The sequence below is a fragment of the Rousettus aegyptiacus genome, unplaced genomic scaffold (assembly GCF_014176215.1).
Source record: "Rousettus aegyptiacus isolate mRouAeg1 unplaced genomic scaffold, mRouAeg1.p scaffold_m13_p_9, whole genome shotgun sequence".
NCBI classification, from domain to species: domain Eukaryota; kingdom Metazoa; phylum Chordata; class Mammalia; order Chiroptera; family Pteropodidae; genus Rousettus; species Rousettus aegyptiacus.
The window spans coordinates 44,515,157-44,540,215 of record NW_023416312.1 but is presented as its reverse complement, the minus strand read 5'-3'; the positions used below and the strand labels follow the sequence as shown (position 1 = coordinate 44,540,215).

Here is a 25,059-nt window from a genome sequence, read left to right as displayed (position 1 = left end):
ATTGATTCACAGGTTTAACACAATTTCTATAAAAGTCCCAGCAAGATTTCTTTTTGTTGTTGGTATAGACAAACTACTTCTAAAATTCATATGGAAGAGAAATAGCTAGAATAGCTAAAATGATTCTGAGGAAAAAGCAATAAAGTGAAAGAAACCCACCCAACCCAATTTCGAGGCTTATTATATACCTGTAGTAATTAAGACTGTGTGGTATTGACAGAGAGATAGATCAGTGAAACAGTATAGGGAAGCCAGAAATAGCCTGCACAAATATTGTCAGCTTAGTTAATTTTTGACACAGGTGAAAAAGCAATTCAATGAAAGAAATCTTTTTTTTTTTAAGAAATGATGCTAGAACAATTAGATATCTATAGGAAAACATAAATGAACCTTGACCTAAATCTCACACTTTATACAACAACAAAAAATGAACTCAAAATGTATCATAGATTTAAATTTAAAAATTAAGACTGTAAAACTTTAAGGAGATAACATAAGGGAAAATCTTTGAGACCTAAGAATTGATGGAGAATTCTTAGAAATGGCACTAAAAACACAGTCCATAAAAGAAACAAGTAATAACTTGGTTTTCATAAAAAATAATTTTTGTTTGTATGCTGCAAAATAAAACAGGAAAATGAAAATGCAAGCTATAGACTGAGAAGAAAATATTTGCACTACATATTTGATAAATAACTCATACCTAAAATATATAAAGCACTCTTTAAACTTGACATTAAAAAACAATGCAAGTATAAAATAGGCAAAGGACATGAAGAGACATTTTATTAAAGAGGATAAACAGATGGTAAATAAGCACATTCAATTTTTTTCATCACAAGCCATTGGGGAAATCAAGTTAAAAACTCGATACTCTGTCATTACATGCCCCAATGAGAACAGTTAAAATTTTAAAAACAATACTGACAATATCAAATGCTGGCAAGAATGGGATCTCTCATACATTCCTATAGGAATGTAAAATAGTAGAAGTCTTCTGGAAAAAATTTAGTAGGTTCTTATAAAGCTGACATGTAATTTGCCATATGACTCAGCAATCGCACTCTTGGGCATTTATCCTTTATAATTGAAAACATATTCGCACAAAATCCTGTGTGTGACTGTTCATAGAAGCTTTATATGTAATAGACAAACCTTGGAAACAATCCAAGTGTCCTTCAATGAGTGAATGGTTAGACAAACATTGCAAACAAAATGGGAAAAAGTGGTATATAAGTATCAGTAAATACTACTTGGGGAAAAAATGAACTATTGATACATGCAGCTTAAATACTTCTCCAGGAAATTATGCTGAGTGAAAAAAAGTCAATTTCAAAAAAAAGTCACATATTATATGACTCTATTTATATAACATCGAAATTATACAGTTTTAGAGATGGAAAACAGATTAGTGGTTGTCAGATGTTAGGAACGGTGGCAAGCAGGGGAAGAAGAACCTTATGATAAAGGAACATGGAAGTGATACACATACAATATTCAGTCTGTTTTTGTTATTATGCTATAATTATGTAAAATGTAAATTGGAGGAAACTGATTGAAGGAGACTTGTCTTTGCAAATTCCTGTGATTTAAACTTATTTTAATATAAAAAATAAAAATTTATTCTAAATACAATAAAATTAAATTTTAGAATACTTGAAATACTCAGGTAACCATTGGAGCCAAAAAAAAGTTACTAGAAGGAACATTTTCACCTAGAAAGAGTAAAATTATAAATAAAATATGAATTATAATTATAGCTGTACGTCTTTTAGGAAAAGAACCAATTCGTGTTCCTTTTGAAAGATTTGATGTGTATTTTCTCCATAAAACAAACAAACAAACAAACAAATTTCTATAATGAACTGCATGTTGTTTGAAAGTCTGAATATTTAGACAAATATCTTTCTGCTACTAAGATATGTAAAAATGAAGAGATTTTTATTTTAGTTTATTGAATAATAATAAAATTTTATTATCTTAGGCACCTATTTATTATTTTAAATTATATTTTATAGAGTATCCACTATTTTAATGTCCAGAATTGCTAAGTTTTCTCTGTTTACAAAACTTCCTCTTGTATTTCTCTTACAAAGACTTGGATTGGGAATCGAAGAAGGAAATATCGTTTAATGGGGATTGAAGTTCCACCTCCAAGAGGAGGCCCTGCTGATTTTTCTGAGCAGCCAGAGTCTGGTTCTTTGTCTGCACTCACACCAGGAGAGGGAACTGGTCCTGAAGTAGGAGAGGATAATGACAGAAATGATGAAGTATCCATCTGTTTGTCTGAAGGAAGCTCTCAAGGTATTTTATATGTTGAACCTCCTAATAATAGCTTTTGTAAATTCGATGCATTTTACTTGCTTTTCAGCTTACCAAACTTCAAATCTGAAGTCCTCAAAAACATTTGGTTAAACATTTTTAAAGAAATACATTTTTTTATTCTATTTTTCATTAACAAATATATTTAAAGTATGCAGCATAGCATGATGCTTTGATTTACATATGCATAATAAAATAATTACTACAGTCAAGCTAATGAACATAGCCTCTCCTCACACAGTTACCTTTTTTTCTGTGTGATGAAAATACTTGAAATCTACTCTTCCAACAAATTTTGAAGATACGGTATAGTGTTGTTAACTATAATTATTTGTCCTATGTAATTGTAACTTTGTACCCTTTGACAAATGTCTCCCTGTTTTTCCCCCTCCCCGACCCGGTAACTATTATTCTAGTGTCTGCTTTTATGTATTTGACTTTTTAAAATTCCACATATAGGTGAGATCATGTAGTGCTTTTCTTTCTGATTCTGGCTTATTTCAATTAGCATAATGTCCTCCAGGTTTATTTGTGTTGTCACAAATGGCGAGATCTCCTTTTCCAATTTTTGTATATATGCTGCCGAAGTGAGCACAGGATCTCCTTTCAAAGGCTCAATAGTATTCTATAATTGTTTTGTTTTATTGGAATTCTAGTCAATTTAGGTTAGAGCATTATAAATGCATCGTTATGAAAGGTAGTATGGTATAATGTGACAAACACTGGGATAGTAGTCAGACGACCTGTGTGCAAGTCCTAGGTTTTCCACTGACTGATGACATGACTTCAGGCAAAGTCTATTGGACTTTAGTTTCTTCAACTGCAAAATAAAGGAATTAGGCTGCATCATCTCTATAATACTTCTCAGTGTTTCCATAAATGAAAATTCAAATCATAACATGCAATTATACCATTTATCCATAATAAGTATTTTTCATTTCACTTCAAGCATAGAAACAGTTCCCTTCTGTGACCATTTTTTAATGAACACATATTGAGATTTAATTTATATGTCAGGAATCTATCCATTGTAAATGTAGAATCTAATGATTTTTAATAAATTTTATAGAGTTGTGCAAACATAACCATTATTAAATCCAATTCTAGAATATTTTCTTTACTTCAAATAATTTTCTTTAGCTCATTTACAGTCAATCTCCAATCCCACCTCCAAATGTAGACAACCATCCATCCAATTTCTGACTATATAAATTTGTGTTTGCTGGGAATTTCATATAAATGGAATCACACAATGTTTTGTCTTTTGTATCTGTGATAGAGAGAATCTTGCACTGATCTATTTTTATTTTATTAATTAGGATATTAGCATTGCATTTCTAGTTCATTTTTTGCCTTTTGTTTTTTTTTGAAAATTTTTATTAAAATATAGCTAACATATAATATTGTATTAGTTTCAGATTTATAACATAGTTATTCAACATTTATATTCCTAAAGAAGTGATCACCATATGTCCGGCAACCATCTGACACTGTACAACACAATATTATTGACTATATTCCCTATGATTTTTTTGCTTTATACCTAGAAATTAGAACCTCTTATACCTCTTCACTTCCCCCTTTTTAAATTTTTCAATTACAGTTGACATTCAATATTTTATTAGCTTTAGATGTACAGCATAGTGGTTAGACATTTATATAATTTACAAAGTGATCCCCTTGACTATTCTAGTACCCACCTGGCACCACCATATATAGTTATTACCATATTATTGACTATATTCCCTATGCTTTACATTCCCCTGACTATTTTGTAACAACCAATTTGTACTTCTTAATCCCTTCACTTTTTTATCCTGCCCCCATCTCCCTACCCATCTCACAACCATCAGCTTGATCCCTCCATCTATGTCTATTTCTGTTTTGTTTGTTGTTTATTTTGTTCTTTAGATTCTACATATAATGAGATCATATTGTATTCATCTTTCTCTGTGTGACCTAATTCACTTAGCATAATACTTTCCAGGTCCATCCATGTTGTCACAAATGGTAAGGTTTCATTCTTTTGTATGGTCAAGTAATATTCCATTGTATATATCTACAACTACTCCTTTATCCATTCATCTATTGATGGGTACTTGGATTGCTTTCATATCTTGGCTGCTGTAAATAACACTGGAGTGAACACGGGGATGCATATATCTTTTCAAATTAGTGTTCTGGATTTCTTCAGATAAGTACCTGAAGTGGAATCACTGAGTCATACTGTAGTTTCAATTTTCTGAGGAATCTTCATAATGTTTTCCATAGTGGCTGTACCAATTTACCATCCCATCAATAGTGCACAAGGGTTCTCTTTTCTCCACATCCTTGCCCACACTTGTTTTTTGATTTATGTTGATAGCCATTGTGAGAGATATGAGATATCTCATTGTGGTTTTAATTTGCATTTCTCTGATGATTAATGATGTTGAGCATCCTTTTATATCTGTATTGTTCATCTGTATGTCCTCTTTGGAGAAATGTCTATTCAGGTCCTCTGCCCATTTTTAATTGGATTGTTAGGTTTCTTTTGATGTTAAGTTGCATGAGTTATTTATATATTTTAGATATTAACCCCTTATCAGATATATTATTGGTGAATATTTTCTCTCATTCAGTAGGTTGTCTGTTTTATGATTGGGTTCCTTGGCTGTGCAAAAAAAAAAAAAAACATTTAATTTGATGTAGTATTATTTGTTTTTGTTTTTGTTTTTTAATTTTCCTTGCCTGAGACAGCATATCAGGAAAAATATTACTAAGAGCAATGTCAGAGAGTTTACTGCCCATGTTTTCTTCTAGGAGATTTATGGTTTCAGATCTTACATTTAAGGCTTTGATCCATTTGATTTTTTTTGTATATGGTGTAATAAGTTACCGTAGTTTTATTTCTTTGTATGTATATGTTCAGTTTTCCCCAAACCATTTATTAAATAGACTGTAAAAACATTGTATATTCTTTCCACTGTTGTCTCAGATTAATTGACTATATAGGCATGGGTTTATTTCAAGGCTCTTTATTCTGTTTCATTGATCTATATGTCTGATTTTATGATAGTATCATGCTGTTTTGATTACTATAGCCTTGTATTATAGTTTGATATCAGGTAGTGTGATACCTGCAACTTTGTTCTTCTTTCTTAAGATTGCTGTGGATATTTGAGATCTTTTGTGGTTCCATATAAATTGTAGGATTATTTGTTCAAGTTCTGTAAAAAAATGCCATTGATATTTTGATAGGGATTGCATCAAATCTATAGATAGCTTTAGGTAGTATGCACATTTTAACTATATTAATTCTTTCTAGCCATTAGCATGGTATGTGCTTCCATTTATTTGTATCTTCAATTTTTTTCAGTGTCATAATCTTCCAAGTACAACTCTTTTACCTCTTTGGCTAAATTTGTTCCTAGACATTTTTTGATGCAATTGTAAATGAGATTGTTTTCTTAATTTCTCTTTCTGGTAATTTATTATTGGTGTATAGAAAAGCAACTGGTTTCCGAATATTAATTTTGTATCCTGCTACTTTCCCGAATTCATTTACCTGTTATAACGGGGTTTTGGTGGAATCTTTAGGGTTCTCTATGTATAGTATTGTGTCCTCTGCAAATAATTATAGGTTTACTTCTCTTTTTTTTTTTTACAATTTGAATGCCTTTTATTTCTCTTTCTTGTCTGATTGCTGTAGCTAGGACTTCCAATACTATGTTGAATAGACGTAGTGAAAGTGAACATCTTTGTCTTGTTCCTGATAATTAGAAAAACATTTTTAGCATTTCCACATTGAGTTTAATGTTAGCTGTAGGTTCGTCATATATGGCTTTTATCATGTTGAGGTATATGTTCCCTCTATTCCCGCTTTGCTAGGAGTCTTTATCTTAAATGGATGCTGGGTTTTGTCAACTATTTTTCTGCATCTATTAATATAATCATATAATTTTTATCTTTCAATTTGTTAATGTGGTATATGACAATAATTGATTTACAGATAAACCAACCTTGCATCCAAAGAATAAATCCAACTAGATCATAGTGTATGATATTTTAAATGTTTTGCTAATTTCAGTTGCTAATATTTTGTTGAGGATTGTTTTCTAACTTTTTTGAAATATAGACAATTAGTTGCTTGTATTCGCATTGTACAATTCAATAAGTTTTTTCAACTATAATTGGCATACAATAATATATTAGTTTCAGTTGTACAGCATAATGATTAGAGATCTATATCTCACAAAGTGATCCCCCACTAAATCTAGTAACCTTCTTCCCCACTACATATTTACTACATTATTAACTATTTTCCTTATGCTACATTTTATATCTCCATGAATATTTTGTAACTATCTATTTATACTTCTTAATCCTTTGCCCTTTTACACTTCCCTCAGTTTGGTAGCCCTCAAAATTTCTCTGTATCTGAGTTTGTTTCTGTTTTTGTTTTGTTTGTTTTGTTCTTTAGATTTCATATGTATATGGAATCATGTGATATTTGTCTTTCTCCATCTGACTAACTTCTTTCAGTGCAATACCCTCTAAGTCTATCAAGGCAGTATTCTTTTCCACTCCCTTTTAGTGTGTGTGTGTCTTCTAATCTGAAGTGAGTCTCTTATAGATAACCTATGTAGCGACCTTATTTTCTTATTAATTCAGCCAGCCACCCTGTTTTTGGCTTGGAGCACTTAATTCTTTTTAATTTAAGGTACTAGTTGATAGGAATGTAGTTATTACCATTCTGCATTCATGTTTTTGATATATATGTTTTCCTTCTTAAAGAAGTCCCTCCAACATTTCCTGTAATGCTGGCTTGGTGTTGGTAAATTATTTTTGATTATTTTTGCTTATTTTTGTTTGGGAAACTCTTTATCTGTGCTTCAACTCTAAATGATAGCTTTGCTGGATAAAGTATTGTGGGTCGTAGATCCTGGGTTTTCATCGCTTTGAATATTTTGTTCCATGCTCTTCTGTTCTGCATAGTTTCTTTTGAGAAATCAGCTGCCAATCTTGTAGATGCTCTCTTGTAGGGAACTAACTGCTTTTCTCTTGCTGCTTTAAAGTTTCTCTCTTTGTATTTAACATTTGGAATTTTAATTATAATGTGTCTTAGTGTGCATCTCTTTGGATTCATCCCTTTTGGGATTCTGAGCTTTCTGTGGTAGTATGTCTATTTTCTTCACTAGGATAGGGAAGTTTTCCAACATTATTTCATCAAATAGTTCAACTACTTATTCCCCTTCAGGGACCCTTATGACCTGAACATTTTTACATTTAATTTTGTCCCATAGGCACCTTAAATTATTATTACAGTCTTGACTTCTTTTTTCTTGCCATTATGATGACGTGTCCTTGGCTTCCCCTTTTTCTATATTGGTAGTTCATTGTTCTTCTTTATCCACTCTGTTTATTCCCTCTAATACATTCTACATCTCAGATAATGTGTTCTTCATTTCAGACTTGTTTCCTTTTATAATTTGCATTTCTATTTTTATGTTTTTATCTCTTTCTTAAGGTTCTCACTGATTTTATCTACAGTTCCCCTAAATTCATTGAGCATCTTTATAACCAGTGTTTTAAACTCTGCATCTGTTATCTTATTTCACTCCTTTATTCCTGGATTTCTGTTTTGTTTTCTCATATAGTTTCTGTTTCTTTGTCTTTCATTTTGGTTTCTTTGTCTTTCATATTCGCTGCCTTTCTGTGCCTGTTTCTATGTACTAAGCAAAGCTCCTACATCTCTCAATCTTATTAGCATGGCTTTGTGTAATAGGTGTCTAGTGGTACAGTCCTGAGAGGGGTTCAGCTGCAGGACAAGTTTATCCCCCAGCCTATTCCCCTCCAGGGTCACCTGTTAAGATTCAGAAAGCAATCCATAGATGCTATGCTTATAGTTGCCTCAAGAGGCCATGACTGAAACTGAGGCGAGCTGCCACCAGTGTGAATCTTGGGATTGGGTCAATAAGGAGAACCAGACTCACTAAAGATACAACTGAATGTGGCTTGGGTGGGGCCAGAAGTTGGGGAAGGTGGAGTTTCAGGGAATCCTCTCAGCAGAGTGACCTTTGTCATCTAGTTCAATGAAGTCTCAACTGTGGCAGCTTTGTGTCAGCACATTGGGAAGGGAGGAAGGATCAACAGAGGAACAATGAATACCACCATCACTCCTTCCCAGGAGAAAACCTCACTTCTGGCCCTCACTTGGAAAACTCAGTGTTCCCCTGTAAGTCTCTGGTGTGCCCCCCCCCACCCTAAGCAGCCAACTTGCCACTGGTGTTCAGAGTGAAGAAGTCTATCACTGCAAAAGTCTTGCTGTGGACACAGTATCTTTAAGAGGTGTCTGCAGCTACTGATTGCCGCTGCCATAGCCTCTGTCCCACTCATTTGCTGGGGACCACGTCTTTGCCCACTTGTACCTTCTACTTTGGAGGTGGATTATTTCCCCCCTACTTGTAATGCTTCTGTTTATCTAAATTCCAGGTGACTTTACTTGCTATTTGTTCCGTGTTTCTGTCCTAACTTTGATAAGGTCGCGAGAAGGATGAACGAAGCCTCTATCATTGCCTTTTTTTTTCCTTCTGTTATTGAGGAGTTTTGGATTTGTGTTCATCAAGGATATCAGCCTATAGTTTTCTTCTTTTACAATATCTTTGTCTTGTTTTGGAACCAAGGTAATATGGCTTCATAAAAAGATTTAGAAAGCCTTCCCTTCTCTTGATTTTTTTTGAAATCTTTTGAGAAGATTAGGTGTTAATTCTTTTTTAAATGTTTGGTAAAATTTTCTTATGAAGCCATCCCGTCCATCTATGACTTTTGTTTTTTTCTGGATTTTTTGATTACTGATTCAATTTTGTTGGTGGTATTCAGTCAGTTCAGATTTTCTGTTTCTTCTTGACTCAGTCTTGGGGGATCGTATGTTTCAAGGAATGTGTCCTTTTCTTCTGGATTTTTGCATTCGTTGGCATATAATTGCTCATAGTATTTTCATATAATCCTTTGTATCTGTGGAGTCTATAGTTCTATTTCATTTCTGACTTTATTTGGGTCCTCTCCTTTTCTTGTTTAGTCTTGTTAAAGGTTTATCAATTTTTTTAATCAATGTAAAGAACCAGCTCTTGATTTCATTGATCTTTTGTATTGTTTTTCAGTCTATATTTCATTGATATCTACGCAGATCCTTATTATTTCCTTTCTTCTATTTACTTTGAGCTTTGTTTGCTGTTCTTTTTCTAGTTCTTTTAAGTGTAAGGTTAGATTGTTTGAGCTTTTCCTTGTTTCTTTAGGTAGGACTGTATTGTGGTAAATTTCCCTCTTAGAACTGCTTTCACCGTGCCCCATAGATTTTGAGTTGTTGTGTTTTCATTTTAATTTGTCTCTCAGTATCTTTTGACTTCTTCCTTGAGCTCATTGTTAACCTATTCATTGTTTAGTAGCATGTTGTTTAACCTTCATGTCATTGTGTATTTTTCAGGTTTTTTCTGGTAGTTGTTTTCTAGTTTCATACCACTGTGGTTGAAGAAGACACTTGATACGACTTCAGTCTTCTTAAATTTATTGAGACTTGTTTTATGGCCTAATGTGTGGTCTACCCTGGAAAATATTCCATGTGCACTCAAGAAAAATGTATATTTTGCTACTTTTGGGTGGAACATTCTGAAAATATCAATTAAATCCATCTGGTCTAGTGTGTCATATAAGGTGGTTTCCTTATTTATTTTCTGTCTGGAAGAACTGTCTAATGGTCTCAATGAGGTGTTTAAGTCTCCTACCATGAGTTATTTCTGTCAAATCTCTCCCTTTATGTCAGTCAATAATTGCTTATATATGTAGCCTCTGTGTTGGATGCATGTATATTTGCTAGGGTTATATTCTCTTGTTGGATTGATACCTTTATCATGATGTAATGCCCTTCTTTGTCTCTTATTATAGCCTTTGTTTAAAAGTCTATTTGTCTAATATATATATGTGTGTGTGTGTGTGTGTGTGTGTGTGTGTGTGTGTTTTATCTTCTTATCCATTCACCTACCCGATGTCTTTTGACTGGAACATGTAATCTGTTTACATTTAAAGTAATTATTGATAGGTACATAGTTATTGCTATTTTATTATTCATATTTATGGGTTCCTCAGCTTTTTTACAGAAGTCCTCTTAACATTTCTTGTAATTCTGGTTTGTTGGTAATGAATTTCTTTTTCCTTTTCCTTTCTGGGAAGCTCTTTATCTCATCTTCAATTTTAATTGTTAGCCTTGCTGGGTAGAGTAGTCTTGTTCTTATGGAAGTACCTTTGTAAATAATTAGCTGCCTTTGTCTTGCTGCTTTTAGGATTCTTGTTTTGTCTCCAACCTTCAGCATTTTAGGATGATACGTCTTTGTATGGGTCTGTTTGGGTTCCTCTTGTTGGGGACTCTTTGCACTTACTGGACTTGTATGTCTATTTTTTTCACCGGGTTAGGGAAGTTTTTGTATAATATTTGTCTTTACTAAATTGTATGTGCCTGGGAATACTTAAATATTTTTAGTGATTCATAAATAGCTCTTTAGAGAATGATGATTGGCAGCTATTTGAGGTACAGTGGGGAAGTAAGGATTTATGTGTTTTTGTGGGTGGGTGGGAGAGCTGTGAGGAAATAGTCTGATAAAAGGATTAAATTCCTAAGGGGAGTTTTATTCTCCAACTTCCACTTGCTCACCTAAAAGTGGATTTTAAAAAATAAGTAGTTAATGGAAAAGAAAGTTAGTTAATCTTAAGATTACTAATGGACCATTACTCCTATACTGTTATCTTTGCCATTTAATGGTGTATTTTCTAGACAGCTGGCATAGTAATTAAGACCTAATAAGGAATGGGAGAGTGCTTAGTGCATTAATGAAAAAACACTTGAAAGGAAATGAGATTGCCTAGAATTCCTCTCTGTGGCTTATTTTTCACAGCTTCATGGTAACCTTTTTATTATTCTCATCAGAAATTACACCAGGAAAGCATAAAAGAAAAGAGCTATTTTTTTTACTGTTTTCTACTAGTTCTGTCTTTTTTGCTCCTTCATTTTGCTGATTAAGAATAGTAATCTGAGTAATTTAACTGTGTGGTCCTTTTGTGATGATTAAGTGAATTGTATCTTCTGGCCTAGATTAATATCATACCTTTAAAACATGCTAAAAATATTCTTTTCCAGTTATGAAAATGTAGTTAAATGTATGTTTGCTTTGAAATGTCCATTGACTACATCTTAGAGATAGACAGAATAATCAGAATAGCTGCCCATATTGTTTGAAAAAACTAACTTGAAATTTGCTGTCCTTTATAATATGGTTGTTGATTCAACAGTGTTAGTCTTCTAAATGTCTAAGAAGAAAAAAAATGTCTTTAAATCAGGGCTTGCATTTTACATGTTAAAACCAATTAAAAATAACAAAAGTTTCTAGAAAAAATCTACAAGCAAAAAAAGGATATATTTTTATAAAAAACCAAAGTAAAAAACAGGTTGAACCAGTCACCCAAAAGTGTGGTTGGTCTTTCAGCTACTTCAGTTCCATTCTTTTGCTTTTGAGAGAGTTAGTATTTCCCTGATACAGAGCATCTGACTTATGTCTAACTCCCACTTTCTACCTCCTACCTTAACTTCTCCCATTTCCTTTTTCTTTTCCCGTGTGGAATTGAAGAGGAAGGAAATGTGGTCAGTATTGATTAAACAATAAAGAAAAGGAACTTGGCTTTACCCCACACTTAATTTCAAATTCTAGCAAAAGTAATAGATGGCTCAGTTCCTTAATTTAAAGTTCTGTGTCTACCAAAATATATTTATGGTTGAGCAATTTTAACGATTTTTACTACTCTGAGAAGCAAATAATTAACATTTGTAATGTTAAATTATAGCAAAGCTTCTTCTCAGCCATATCTATTACGTGGGTGTGCACATGAAATATAAATTTACGTAATTACTTAGTGTGAGCCTATAGCCACCACATAGAGTACCCTCTAGAATTTTCACTGATTAATAAGTCCAGACACATTGACAGTGTGTTAGCTTTCAAATTTTCACTAATGTGGAAGCTATCTGTAAGCAAAAGAAAACATACCATATTTAGCTGTATCATTTTACATCTTTTTATTTTAGAAATCCTTGAAAATTTTTATTTATATCTTATAAAAAATAATTACCATGCTTGAATATGTTGCTAGTAAAGCAGAATTGTATACAAAGCAAGGGAGAATGGAAATATAAAGCAAACCCATAAAGAATGATACCAGTAATAATCTTGTTGATAACCCTTATTCTGAGAGCATCAGTACTAATATCATCTCTGAAACTAAATCTAAGAATAGTTTCCTCTCCCTTCATTTAAGTTAATTGCTGATTATATAGGTCTTAAAATGCCTGTGATTTGAAATGTCTAAAGAACAAATAGATAATAGTTTTTTTTTTCTATCTAGGAACCATTCTTTTACTAAATAAATAAATAAATAAATTGAATTTATAGTAAACTTTGCATTAAAACTCTGGTAACATTTCCTTGGATATCTTAACTTCTAATTCTCTATGTACTCATATGCGAGTTCCTGGATCAGCCCTGTTTTGCCCTTAATCATCCCTCATGTTCATACAAGGTGCACATATATGTCTTTACATGGAAAAGAATGGACTTGAAAAAATCTTAAGAGGGCTGATAAATATTTTTGTTCTGCTTTCTATGGTGAAATAAAAAGTTGGTTACCAAGGGGTTAAAAGCTTCTACTGGTATTTATGCAAATAATCTCCACAACATGGCTATGCAGAAAAAATAGAGAGAAACATTGTCATCTTGCTTTTCTAAGAATAGAAGTAGGGGTAATTTAAAATGGGGAATTATCTTGTAGATACCCTACATGTGAACTAACTACTTCCCCTAGCTCAGCACAGAGCTTAGTACACTGGTTTCTCTGAATTAATTTTTTTTCTTTTTTTTCTCATTTTTAGACTATTGAATTTTGATCATAAAAGAAATACATGTCCATTATATAAAATACTGAGAAATACAATATAAAATTTGGAAATAATCCTACTCCTCAGTGATAACCACTCTTAAAATAGGGTGGAGAAATATTTTTGCCAGTGTTTCTCTTTGCATATATACAGGTGTTTGCGGGTGTGTGTTTATGAACGTACATTCCAAAAAAAATCACTTTTTTTACAAAATTGGAAATGTACTATATTTATAGCTTTGTACTATGTATTTAAAAATTACTGTTATCGCTTTCCTCTTATTATAATGAGCAGTGCATGTTTATTTTAAAAATATATTTTAAATATAATAGAGTAAATAGAAGAAAATAAGAATTATCAAAATAAATAAAATTAGACAAAAAGAAGAAAAATAAATATTGCCTGGAATTCTATCTAGAAAAAATAATGGCAATGTTTTGGTGTAAATAGTCAGTCTTCTTTTTCTCTATACGTACAGTTTTGTTTACAAAATTAGGATCACAGTGTACCTACATAGTAGGTTTTGTCACCTTCATTTTTTCACTTTCTAATATATCATGGATTTTTTTCTTTATTATCAACTATTATTCTACTTTATTTTTAGTCGTTTCATAGCCTTTAATATAGGGATAGGTCTGAAATAATTTCTTCAATCCTCCATTGTTAAGCATATAGGTTGCTTACATTTTTCTATTATAAACGACACAATGGTGACCATCCTCGTACTTGTACCTATCCATACTTATTTCCCTAGAACAAATTTTTGTCATCAAAGTATTTATGAAGTGAATTTGCCATTTTTTGAGTTAACATTTTTTATTGAAACTCTCAAAGATTAAACAGGACCAAATGGTGAGTTTGGGTACCATAACAGAAAATCTCACCTAACTGTACCATCATTCTCAGTGATGAACAAACCTAAACAGGACAAAATTCAAATTCTCTTGTAATTGCTACAAGTCAATGTAAAGTTTACAATAGAAAAATCGTTTAAGTGATCTTGAAGAAAACATTCTCAATAACGTTTTGAAAAATAAACAATGAAATCATGGACATTTTTTTCTATAGAAGAGACCAATGAAGTGGTTTCAAATGAGTCAAGAGCTCATAAGGAGGAAGACCACCATGCAGTATCTACGGATAATGTGGTATGTACATTTTGAAAGACGTACTCATTACATGATAGATTTCAAGGTTATGTTTCCAGTTGATGGCAATATTAGCATTGTCAGAATAAAGTCTTGCTCTACTTTGCAGATGAAAACAGAGCTGTTACCAATGAAATTACCTATCTTTGAGATTTACTAAATGAAATCTAATGCACTGTCATTTGAACCTCATTTTTTTTTAATTTAGGAGCTTTGCATCTATAAAAACCTAATGCTTACTACACATATGACATTTTATACATAACAAGTTATTTTTCTTCAACATATTTAGCAAAGAGCAAATTTATTTTCATTTGACAGATGGCAGAATTAAAACAGAGTTGATCCTGAGATCACGAAGGAAGCCTTTGTTAGTTATAGGACTTATATCCAGGGATACCTGATTCCAAGGTCTATGTTCAGACCATATTTATCTAATGTACTGTGTTCGGTAACTTTTCTTCTTTTTAGTCAAATTGAACTCTATTATATTAAAAATTGCAGTAATGGGGGAAAGACAGTATTAAACAATTGCATAGCAGGCAGAGACAGGCTATGTGTGGATTAAACTGGGTTTTGTAAAAATATAAACATTATCAGTACATAAAGATGACCTCTAAGTAGCTATTTTAGCAGCATCTGTTTATATTCTGACTCTATCAAATAATACAAAAATCAAGATGGTATTAAAGCAGACAAAGGCAAATGTCATTGTACTGTTGTTTTTGCTTTTGAATAAGTGTTTTGTGCTTGATTGCAACCTTTAAAAAAGTGGTATCTACAATGGATTTTTCTGTTAAAAAAATGTCTGCAACTTCAAGATTTACCCTGGCTTTCATTAAAAACATTTATCTGACACTATAATCTTACCACATGTCCTTAATAAAAGTTGAGCACATGAAATACAGTTTTTTTTGTTGTTGTTGTTAAACATCAACAATATATAACAGTGTTTTCCACATATAGGATATAGTTTAAGATTGCATTTCATTAACTTTAGTCCTGTTCTAAGTTAATGTTTGACCCTTCTAACACTAAACTTAATGGGTGCATAGAAAAACAAGCTTTTATTTTGAGGCAAAGCCATGTTTTCATTATATAGGTCATTTTTTCCACAATTATTAATTGCACTAATATTCTTAAATCACACCAAGTAATAATCTTCTCTGCTCTGGATTTGAATTCCGCTATACAAATTATATACAATTATTTACAAATTGGAAACTCTTTTCCCCTAAAGCTGCATTCATTTTTATTTAGCTTGAATTTCTCTATACTGTCTCTCTTCTGCAGCAAACATTTGAAGATAATGAATGAAGTCATGGTGTGGGATGACTAACAGTCACTTAGGTATTTAATTTTTCAAGAACAATTGATTTTCAGATACAGAACTCCAAATTTTCAAAGGTTGACCTTCTCTGCCTGTAGCTTTTGAGTGCCCCCAGTTATTCATGGATAACAAATCACAAAGACATATAAGACCTATTTATACGCACAAATCTATACCCTAGCCTTTGGTACCTTTGTCCCTGGATAACTTAGCTCCTTTTTCCTGGAACCAGTTCAAATATATAGAGAATCTAAAAAATAAAATTTAAAAAGCATCAAATCTGAGTTCTGGTGAGAGCCAACATGATTAAGCCCTAAGTTTATATAGTCATTATAATAGAAAACAAAACATTCTATTCATCTCCAGGCAGCGGTAGAAAGCAGTTTCATTGCAGCTGTCCTCTTGACTCAGAAGCCTGCAGGTCACAGATCCTGCTATGGTATTATATTCTCATAGGCAATATATCAAATATGATCATTCCAAGTTTGTTTGCATTTTTTTAATATTGATGGGTAGGAAGCTTGATTTCAAACTCTGCCTATGACGTTGCTATTAATGTGCTTTAATGTGCTCATTCTTAAAAGACTGCCTAGTGACTATAGCTTCACTTTTCTCTTTTCAAAATTTTTCTTTTGAGTTTGTAGGATTTAAATGTGTAAAAGTGCTTTTTTAAACTGTGTTTTTCATATGCAACAGAACAATTTAGGACTTAATTTGTTTTTGGTTTTATTAAAAAAAACTTTCCATGATTAGATAACTTTCCTTGACCTCATGATTGAAGCTTATTGGTCATTCTTTTCATCAATTTTAAGCCGTTTTGTTTTTTCTTTTGACAAATATTTAATTAGTACTTACTGTGTGCAAGATACCATACAAACAATGCTATACCTTAACTGTAAAGCTTTGTGCTGTTTGAGTCTCTTTTTCTTCCTTCCTGTCCAATGATAGAAACAAGTCACTATGCTATTTTGATCATTACATCATACAAGTCTGCTTTCAATTGTCTAACTAATGGAGTGCAGTAAATAAGTGAATATTTTTTAATATTGTATTTGACTTTGAAATACATGTCGTATGTTGACATTTTACATTAGAAGTTGCAAAGAGATGTATGGGTACTTATAAAAGAAAGCCCTTACAACCAATTAGGTATGGTTACCATTACAAACATACTCTTACAGGAAGCGAGTTCCCTGTCACTGGAGGGTGCTATTTAAGCAGAATTTGAATGCTATTTTTTTCAGGGATATTGTGAAAGGATTTTTTTCCCTATTTTAAATAGTATTGAAGTAATTTTGTATTTACTAAGCATTCATCAATTAAAGGTAGAAGGAAGTGGCTCAGACACACAGTAGGTGTAAAATTGAGGATTCAGTGGGTTATCAGAGTTTATTCCCAATAACTAGATTAGATAATGCCATCACTTAAAGAATTGAATATACGTGCCCTATATCCTTGTTGAGTAGTGATGATGATCAAGTATATATTTATAAAAACTTCACCTGTGTTACAGAAAATAGAAATTATTGGCGATGAAGAAAGTGACATGATAAGTAATTCAGAAGTAGAACAAGTGAATTCTCTCTTGGATTATAAGGTAAAAGTAATTTCAGATTTTGAATTCATTAAGAGAAAGTGTTAAATGAGGTGGCCTTTTACAGTATTTATGTACTGGTTTATTTCACTCCCATTTGATAAACATCTTGGGGTTCCACATGTGACTCCCTAAGACAACTTGGATATCCTTCAGGGTATGGGACACTTTAATTAATGCTGGCTGATTTAGTGGTTATAGTTATAAACATAGTGTTTGCTGAGTGTGAGTAGATATTGATGGTATACGAAAAGGTAAGGTAGTGCATAATGGCGGTTAACATGAAATTTATGACAATGCTTTTTTAAAGCCAATGTTCATTTTTAAATGGTGGTAAAGGGAAAAAAATTCCAATTTTTTCTGCTAATTTTATCTCAAATTGCAACTTCTGAAGACAACTTTTTTGTCTTTAATTTATGTCTAGTTGGTATACGATCTTATATTGGTTATATTAGTTTCAGGTGTACAATCTAGTGATTCAACATTTTTATACCTTACTACATGATCACTTCACTAATTTTAGTAATCAATTTTCACTGTGTAAACTTATCACAATATTATTGACTATACTCCCTTTCCGTTTTCATCCCCTCCCTTCTGGTAACCATCTCTTTGGTCTCGGTTTCTATGAGTCTGTTTTTGTTTTGTTTTGTTTTGTTTTGTTTGTTTGTTGGTGTTTTTTCTTTATTTTAGATTCCACCCATAAGTGAAACTATACAGTATTTTGAAGACCATTTTTTAAAATAAAATACTATACCTGTTTTAGAAGTTTAAAAACATTCCTTAAATCAAATATGGAATCAGTATGAATAGAATGTCCTTTTCTTAATGATGCTTGTTATTAAACTTGAAAGGCTTACTTTAATATGCCACACACACACACACACACACACACACATTTTTATTTTGACATAAGCTATCAGTATACATGTTAATATGTTTTCTGCATAGATGTGTAATTGCTTTCCCCTTGTTCATCAGTATCCTATCTCACAAGGTATCTTTAGGGTCTTCTGAAATTTTGGCCATACAAACTTTCCATACAATCATTCTTTCTTAGAATATCATAAGAGTTCAGTGCAGAGACTAATACTTAGATATTAATGGAAAATAACATTTAATCAGAAAAGATGGCAGCTGTCATTTTCTCATTCTTTTCAATTTTACTGTAATTGAAAGTTATGTCATTCAAGAGATTCTATTTTCCAAATTTTTATAACATGTAAGACTTTAAAATATCGATCATTGTAAACACAGGAGAAAATCATCTTTTGAAATTTATTTTCTAAGTGGTCAAAGAGCACAGTAAAATTCTATATTTAAACTGTATTTCCAACTGATAAAATTATAAATTTGTTGGTTCTGAAGTATAAGAAATCATTCTAATCTCTCTTACATAATCATATAATATTTCTAAATGCCCAATTCTGAATTAAAATGACTTTGCAAGCTACCAATTGGCACAGGCTATGGAAACTATAGATGAGAGGACTAGATTGCACAGCTGGTAAGTGTGCTCCACTTAGCACTCTCAACCAGTTCAGAAATGCTTGGGCTCAGAACTCTGAGGATTCTTTCTAGGACCTTTCTGCTCTGGTATTCCAATCTACTTGAGAAGAATTTGAAGCTGAAGACCAGAGCACAGCAGAGCGTCCAGCCCAGAAATGTTAAGTAACATTTTCATTGAACTCTAAAGGATATTTAACGACCTACTGTTTTCTACTGTGGTAAAAGCTGTGGGAACAAGGGATCTTTCACCACCTTATTAAGGATATCTTTTATAATACATCAGTATCCTATATAAACTTCCTTAACTCTCAAAAATCAGCACCTATATAGAAAAATATATATTTTTATAATCATTATTAAAAATATTTCAGTTCACCTACTCTAAATTTTGTTACCTTAATTCTAAACTAAGGGTAAGTGAAACTTTATATAGCAGTTCTGTTGCTGATTTCAGGATGTTGATTTAAAAGAGACTTACCATCTTGGAAATTTAATCTTTCTTCAGAGAACATCGGTGTACTCTATTTACATATGTATGTTAGTATTCCTTGTTTTGGGATCCAAATCATTTTGTTAGTTTCTAAGTATATTCATCATAACCTCTTCTAAGGCAGAGACTTATTTATCTATGTATTATCTGTGCCTAGCACAAAGGTGTCGAGTGACTAGTTCCTGAGTGAGTGAATAAAGTATAATTGGAAGTGGATTTAATATTATTATGCAAGTATTCATTTATATAAAATCAGTTAAGACAAGAAGCTGGGTCATTATAACTTTTTTCCCACACTAAATTAAACAATCTCCCATTACTCTTGGGATTCACAAAATGGAAGAATGTTTCTGATATACATTTGTTAATTGTTACTGTGCAACCATCAATGCTCAGTTTGGGCATAGTGGAGTTTCTGACTGAGATATATTCCTAGAAATCCATATTACTTGGAGTTCTAACTAACCCAAAATGCTTATGAGACAAGTTGATGAGTTCAGTTCCTGAGGGATAAGTAACTATGTCATAAAATAATGCCTCAGGCTTGGCAGCCATTAATAACCTGCTTAGGGATCAAAGCTCCTATCCACATGAAGCCTTGAATGTTCCCTACCATCATTTTGGATAATTGGCAAAGCTTACTGGGAATGTAGGGAAATTTTTAACAAGAATAATGAGCTAGATTTTGTCTTCTGAAATTCAGTGACTGATGTTAACTTACTAGTTCCTCTCACAAACACTTTATTTAGGACAATCTCTAAAGTGCACATAAATTAATGCCTGTAATCTATAAAGTGTTTACTAGGCCCACAAAAAGCAGATCTGAGAAGAATATGTCTGTAACATTAGATTATTTTAAAGCTGTTTATGTTTTTCAAACATTGCATAAATATTGAAGAGGAATATTCTCATGAAAAATTAGAGATCTACATACCAAAACATAATTCATGACTTTTTCAAATGCGAATTAATGTTTTTAAAATGCTTTTTAATGGACTTCTAGTACAGCTCAAAAAGATTATGCATTCAAAGGAAACACTAAGATAATGTAGACACCTATTTGAAAAAAAAGACTTCCTGGTCAGTATTTTATTAATGCTATTGTTCTGATAATTAATTTAAAAATAGAATTAGTCAAATGTATTAAGGCGAGAGCATGTTGAATTTTATTATATTGTCTATATCAATTTTACTGATGAGTAAACAGAGTGACAGAGAAGTTAGTTGACCTGCCCAAGTTTACACAATTATCAACAATCTTGGCACTAAAATCCTCCCAAATCCTAGTCTACTGTTTTTCCCTGCACAACTAGCAAAAATAGTGGATAGAGACTTGGTCTCAAATTAGTGGTTTACAGTGGTACATTTGGAGATATTTTCTGAATAATAGGCTTTTACATAAAAGCAGAGAGGGAAATGCTATAAATTCAGTCTTTCCTTGGTACAAAATAATTTTTAGTTCTCAGCATTTGACATTATAATTCAGAATTTACTGCATTTGCAGTTGCTCTTTATTTGGGGTTAATTAGACTCTCTCTATTCTTAATCTTAATCCAAATGCTAATTAGGTTTAATATAAGAAGAGTCTTCCAAGAAAAAAAAAAACTGTTTCTTGATTTTTCTCTTTCTGGAATTTATTTGATTGAATTTTTGAATGTACATATATTTTTCTATTGGTGATTAGCTTAAAAGGTAGCCTTTGAGTAGCAGAATAACTTCCTTCTGTGCTTTATATTTCTTTATGCTAAAATTTTATCTTCTTCATGGTCCCACTCTTTTGATTGCCTTTTTTAGGATTTTATTGTGTATCAGTCATATACAGTCTTAGGTTTGCATAAGATAATTATATTGTTTGATGTTTTCTTCTTCAGAATGAAGAAGTCAGATTCATTGAAAATGAGCTAGAAATTCAAAAGCAGAAATACTTTAAACTTCAGACATTTGTTAGAAGCTTGATACTAGCTATGAAAGCTGACGATAAGGAACAACAGCAGGTAGGTGCCAGACAAGACTAGTAAACTGAAATGTATCATGTTGAAAAATGTCATGTTGCATTGGGTTTTTCATATATTTTTGTTTGTTTTTATACTTCATTCCTGCTGGCCATTAAAAAAGGATTTGTTACTTATGACCTTTTTGATCACAGTTTTCTTGAGAATAGATATTCAGAATTTGTGTACTGCTTTAATGGAAAATCAAAATAACTGATTAACATACTTTAATTCCAAGTTAGCCTTAAATAGGGAATTTTTAAAAAACAATTTTAAAGAAATTCTCAAAATATTTGTAGTGATGGCAACATTAACTGGAGAGGCATATATCTGAGGACCTTTTGTGAATGACAGAGGTGAAGTGTTCACCTTTCTTCTGAATTTTAGTTATCTTCTAGCCCCTACTAGAGTTTACAAATGTTCAGATACCTTCTCTTTTATGACATGTTTCTCATCACTAAAAAATAATGGAATTACTTTGTGAATTCTTTTGGGACCGCGGTGCATCATTTCCTTTTCTCAATTTAACTAAAGTGTCTGATTCCTCTACCCCAAAGATGAAATCAATGTGTTGTTTACAAATTCCTCCCAATTTTTTTTCTTATTTTTATGTGAAATTTGTATAATGATGTACTAAAATTGTTTTAAAAATTATAATTAACATTCCATTTAATAGTAAATGATACCAAATTTGCCTCTGAGTTGTATATTGCCATGTTGATTCCTTGACAGAAAAGTTAAATATAAGTAGTATGTCACACAGGTAACCATTAAATATGAAGTAGTCTCAGAGATTTTTATCCAGCAAAGAATCTCAAGAGCATGAAATTTCATCTTTATATCCAAGTGAGACTGCACATACCATCCTAGACACCTCTAGGGAGAACAATTAGAGTCTTAACATCTCAAAATTCTTCCCTTTTTAAAAAAGAGAAAAATGTTTATATATTTCACCAAAGTACTCAACTACAAAATTTAAACTAAAAGAATTTACTCATGACGTTTAACTAGCATGTATATTATGTGTCCAGTTTCATGAATTTTGCTCTCCCATGCCACACACACACACACACACACACACACTCACACACACACACACACACACCCAAGACAGTAGTCTTCAGTTATCTTTGACAGTTTTATTTAAAACTATTGCTTTATTATCTGATTTATGCAAATTTCATGGCATATTAAAATATGTTTGCTTTTAAGGAATCTAAACTAAAGATTTTATAGAATGAGGTGGTGGTCTTGAATATGGTCCAAAGGGTATGGTAAATTTTAAATAACTGTAAAAAAAATTAGGTCCAACCATTGGAATAACTTGGAGTATGGTTCTGGTCCCAAAAGTCATAGCTTGGTTTTAAATTCAGAATTATAGGGCCAGGTAAATAATAGGTGTCTATGTCTTTTGATATCTAAGAATAGCACAGACATCACATTTTATTTTCTAATTCTCACATTATTCCTGGATTGATTCCTTCCATAAGACCACTAACAAATAAGAAAAGTAGCTACTGTACATTTAATTTTTCTCCTTCTCTTATACTTTTCTTCTGATAAAGGCTAATCAACTAAGATGTGGGAAAAATGTTGACTAAGAAAAAGAGAAAGTTATAGAAAAAGTGTACTGAAAGTTATAGCCTATATAATTAGCACCCAACTAGAAATGACTGATTTGATATCGCATATAATGGATTTCAAAATATGGTCTCAAAATACAGAAGACACAAAAGTTATTTGGGCAATGTCTTAAATTACTCATGTAACACTATGAAATACTTACAGGTTTATTTCTAGAAGGAATTAAATTTATTCTACCCAATAAAAGAGAACCATTTTTCCATCGGTTTCTTATTAAAAAAAAATCTTAAGTGTTTTTTTTTTATTATTAATCTTGATTTGGGTAAACTGAGTGAGATGAATGGTCTACAGAATATATTGCCTCAAAGATGCAGTCTAGGCTTTAAAAAGATATGATACTGCCTGACTGAAATATTATATTACCCAAAGGTTTTTAAACCATTAGCCATTTTAAGATAAAAAAATAGTGTTGTCAGCCCTGTACTAAGTCATTACTTATGGTCTCCCTTCCCCTGATAATTCACTATGTGATCCTAGCCAGATCAATTTGCCTTTCTTGAATTTCAATTTCTCCAATTTGCAAGGAAGATAGGAATTGTTAACAGTAGGGAATTTGGCATTCATACCTTAGGGGCAGGAATAAGTGTTATAGAGACTGATGATATATTTAGGAAATGCTTTGATCTCTTGAGTAGAGTGGTACTAGGTCAGACTCTGAAAATAGATTGATGAAGAACCTGTAGTAAATAAATTAATTGTATTAGTGTCCAAGAAAAAGGCAATTCTAGTAATTGGGATATTCTAAAGATTTGTTCAGTGTGTCAGTGTTATAATCCAGTAAGATACTGGAAAGAAAAAAATTTAAGTGGATCTTATCCATTAGTAGTGCCCTGTACTACACCAAATATTAATGTTTTCTTATTTCATATTATATTCATTTTGTTAGTCAATTACATAAAATGCAACAACAAAGAAATAAATAGCAGTGCTTCTTTGATTTCAAGGTCTCCCCACTATAATTTAGAATGTCATTAAGTCTGCTCATCCACTTGCCTTTTCAATATTCTAAGCATATGTTCACTGAATGTTCACTGGAAAATTTTGCCCTCTCTAACATAGCTTCTTCATAATTAGAAAGTGAACTAAATCCAGTGACGTACATCTCATAAACTATGATCATCCAATGTCACCTGGACTTGGTTACTGGTAAACAACTGTTCTAGAAGAAAATGTCATTGTGTCCTGTTACCACAACATAGCACCTTAAAAAGCATGTAGTACCTTTAGATGATTGCTTTGAAATTACTCTGTTTCAGCAAGAAATTCATGATCTACTTAACAATATGAAATAAATAACAACTCTTCCTTCAGCAGCAGTTAGTCTTTCCTTATGCAACCTGACAAAAAGGAGAAAGTTTCTAATCTTGCCTCTCTGCTATAAGACAAAAAGTATAGGATTTATAGCTGCCACTTCTTTTAACAAATAGCTAAATATTTTCTTATTTCAACATTGAATTTCATACGTTCTCCAATATGCTCTGTCTTTCTGTCCCTTAATTGAGTAGTGGCAAGCTTGCATTTGTTTCTATTCCCTTGTTCCTTGTTACCACTGCACTCAAAGCCTACACTGTATGTAATGCCACTTAAAAATTTCCCAGAAATGCTACATTATTTTTAATAGTGGGAAAAGCAAGTCAGTAATTTAATTCACAAATTGTTATGGTCAAGTAGGCATCAACACTGTCAGCCACATGAAACTTGATTAATCATTTATTTCTCTGGTATGGATGCATGTTCTATAACCAGATGAAACTGTTACACCATGACAAACTTCTTTCATGGCTCTTGGATTATCTTAATTACTTCAACAGAGAAATGGGCAGCCCTCCAGATACATCATTACACAGCTAGATTCACTGTTTCAGCTGTGCCTTGGTGGATGCTTGGTCATCTGTAGATATATGGGCATAGACTAAGAAAAGGAAAAAAAATCACTTCGTCTTTTCAAGTTGTTAAAGTTTAAAGTAAAATAGCTGAGCTTCTTTCTTAACTGCTAAGTTCTTTCTCCCACTGAAGTACAAAAATACTTTTTGTAAAATGCATTTTTCTCTAAAAGACAACATAGCTAGGCAGG

The 25,059-nt window shown here is 32.1% G+C and overlaps 1 protein-coding gene across 3 annotated transcripts in view; it reads left to right on the top strand.

The window, feature by feature from the left end:
• The window catches only part of HDX (highly divergent homeobox), a 171,636-nt gene that overhangs the window by 139,827 nt on the left and 6,750 nt on the right, over nucleotides 1-25,059 (top strand). For 2 of the 3 annotated variants that reach the window (XM_016162731.2, XM_016162732.2), the window contains 4 exons: nucleotides 2,097-2,304; nucleotides 14,348-14,427; nucleotides 17,271-17,354; nucleotides 21,222-21,344. In XM_016162731.2, coding sequence (XP_016018217.2) covers nucleotides 2,097-2,304; nucleotides 14,348-14,427; nucleotides 17,271-17,354; nucleotides 21,222-21,344 — 495 coding nt within the window. The remainder of the gene's footprint in view (nucleotides 1-2,096; nucleotides 2,305-14,347; nucleotides 14,428-17,270; nucleotides 17,355-21,221; nucleotides 21,345-25,059) is intronic. The other variant, XM_036226812.1, reaches the window with a different exon arrangement.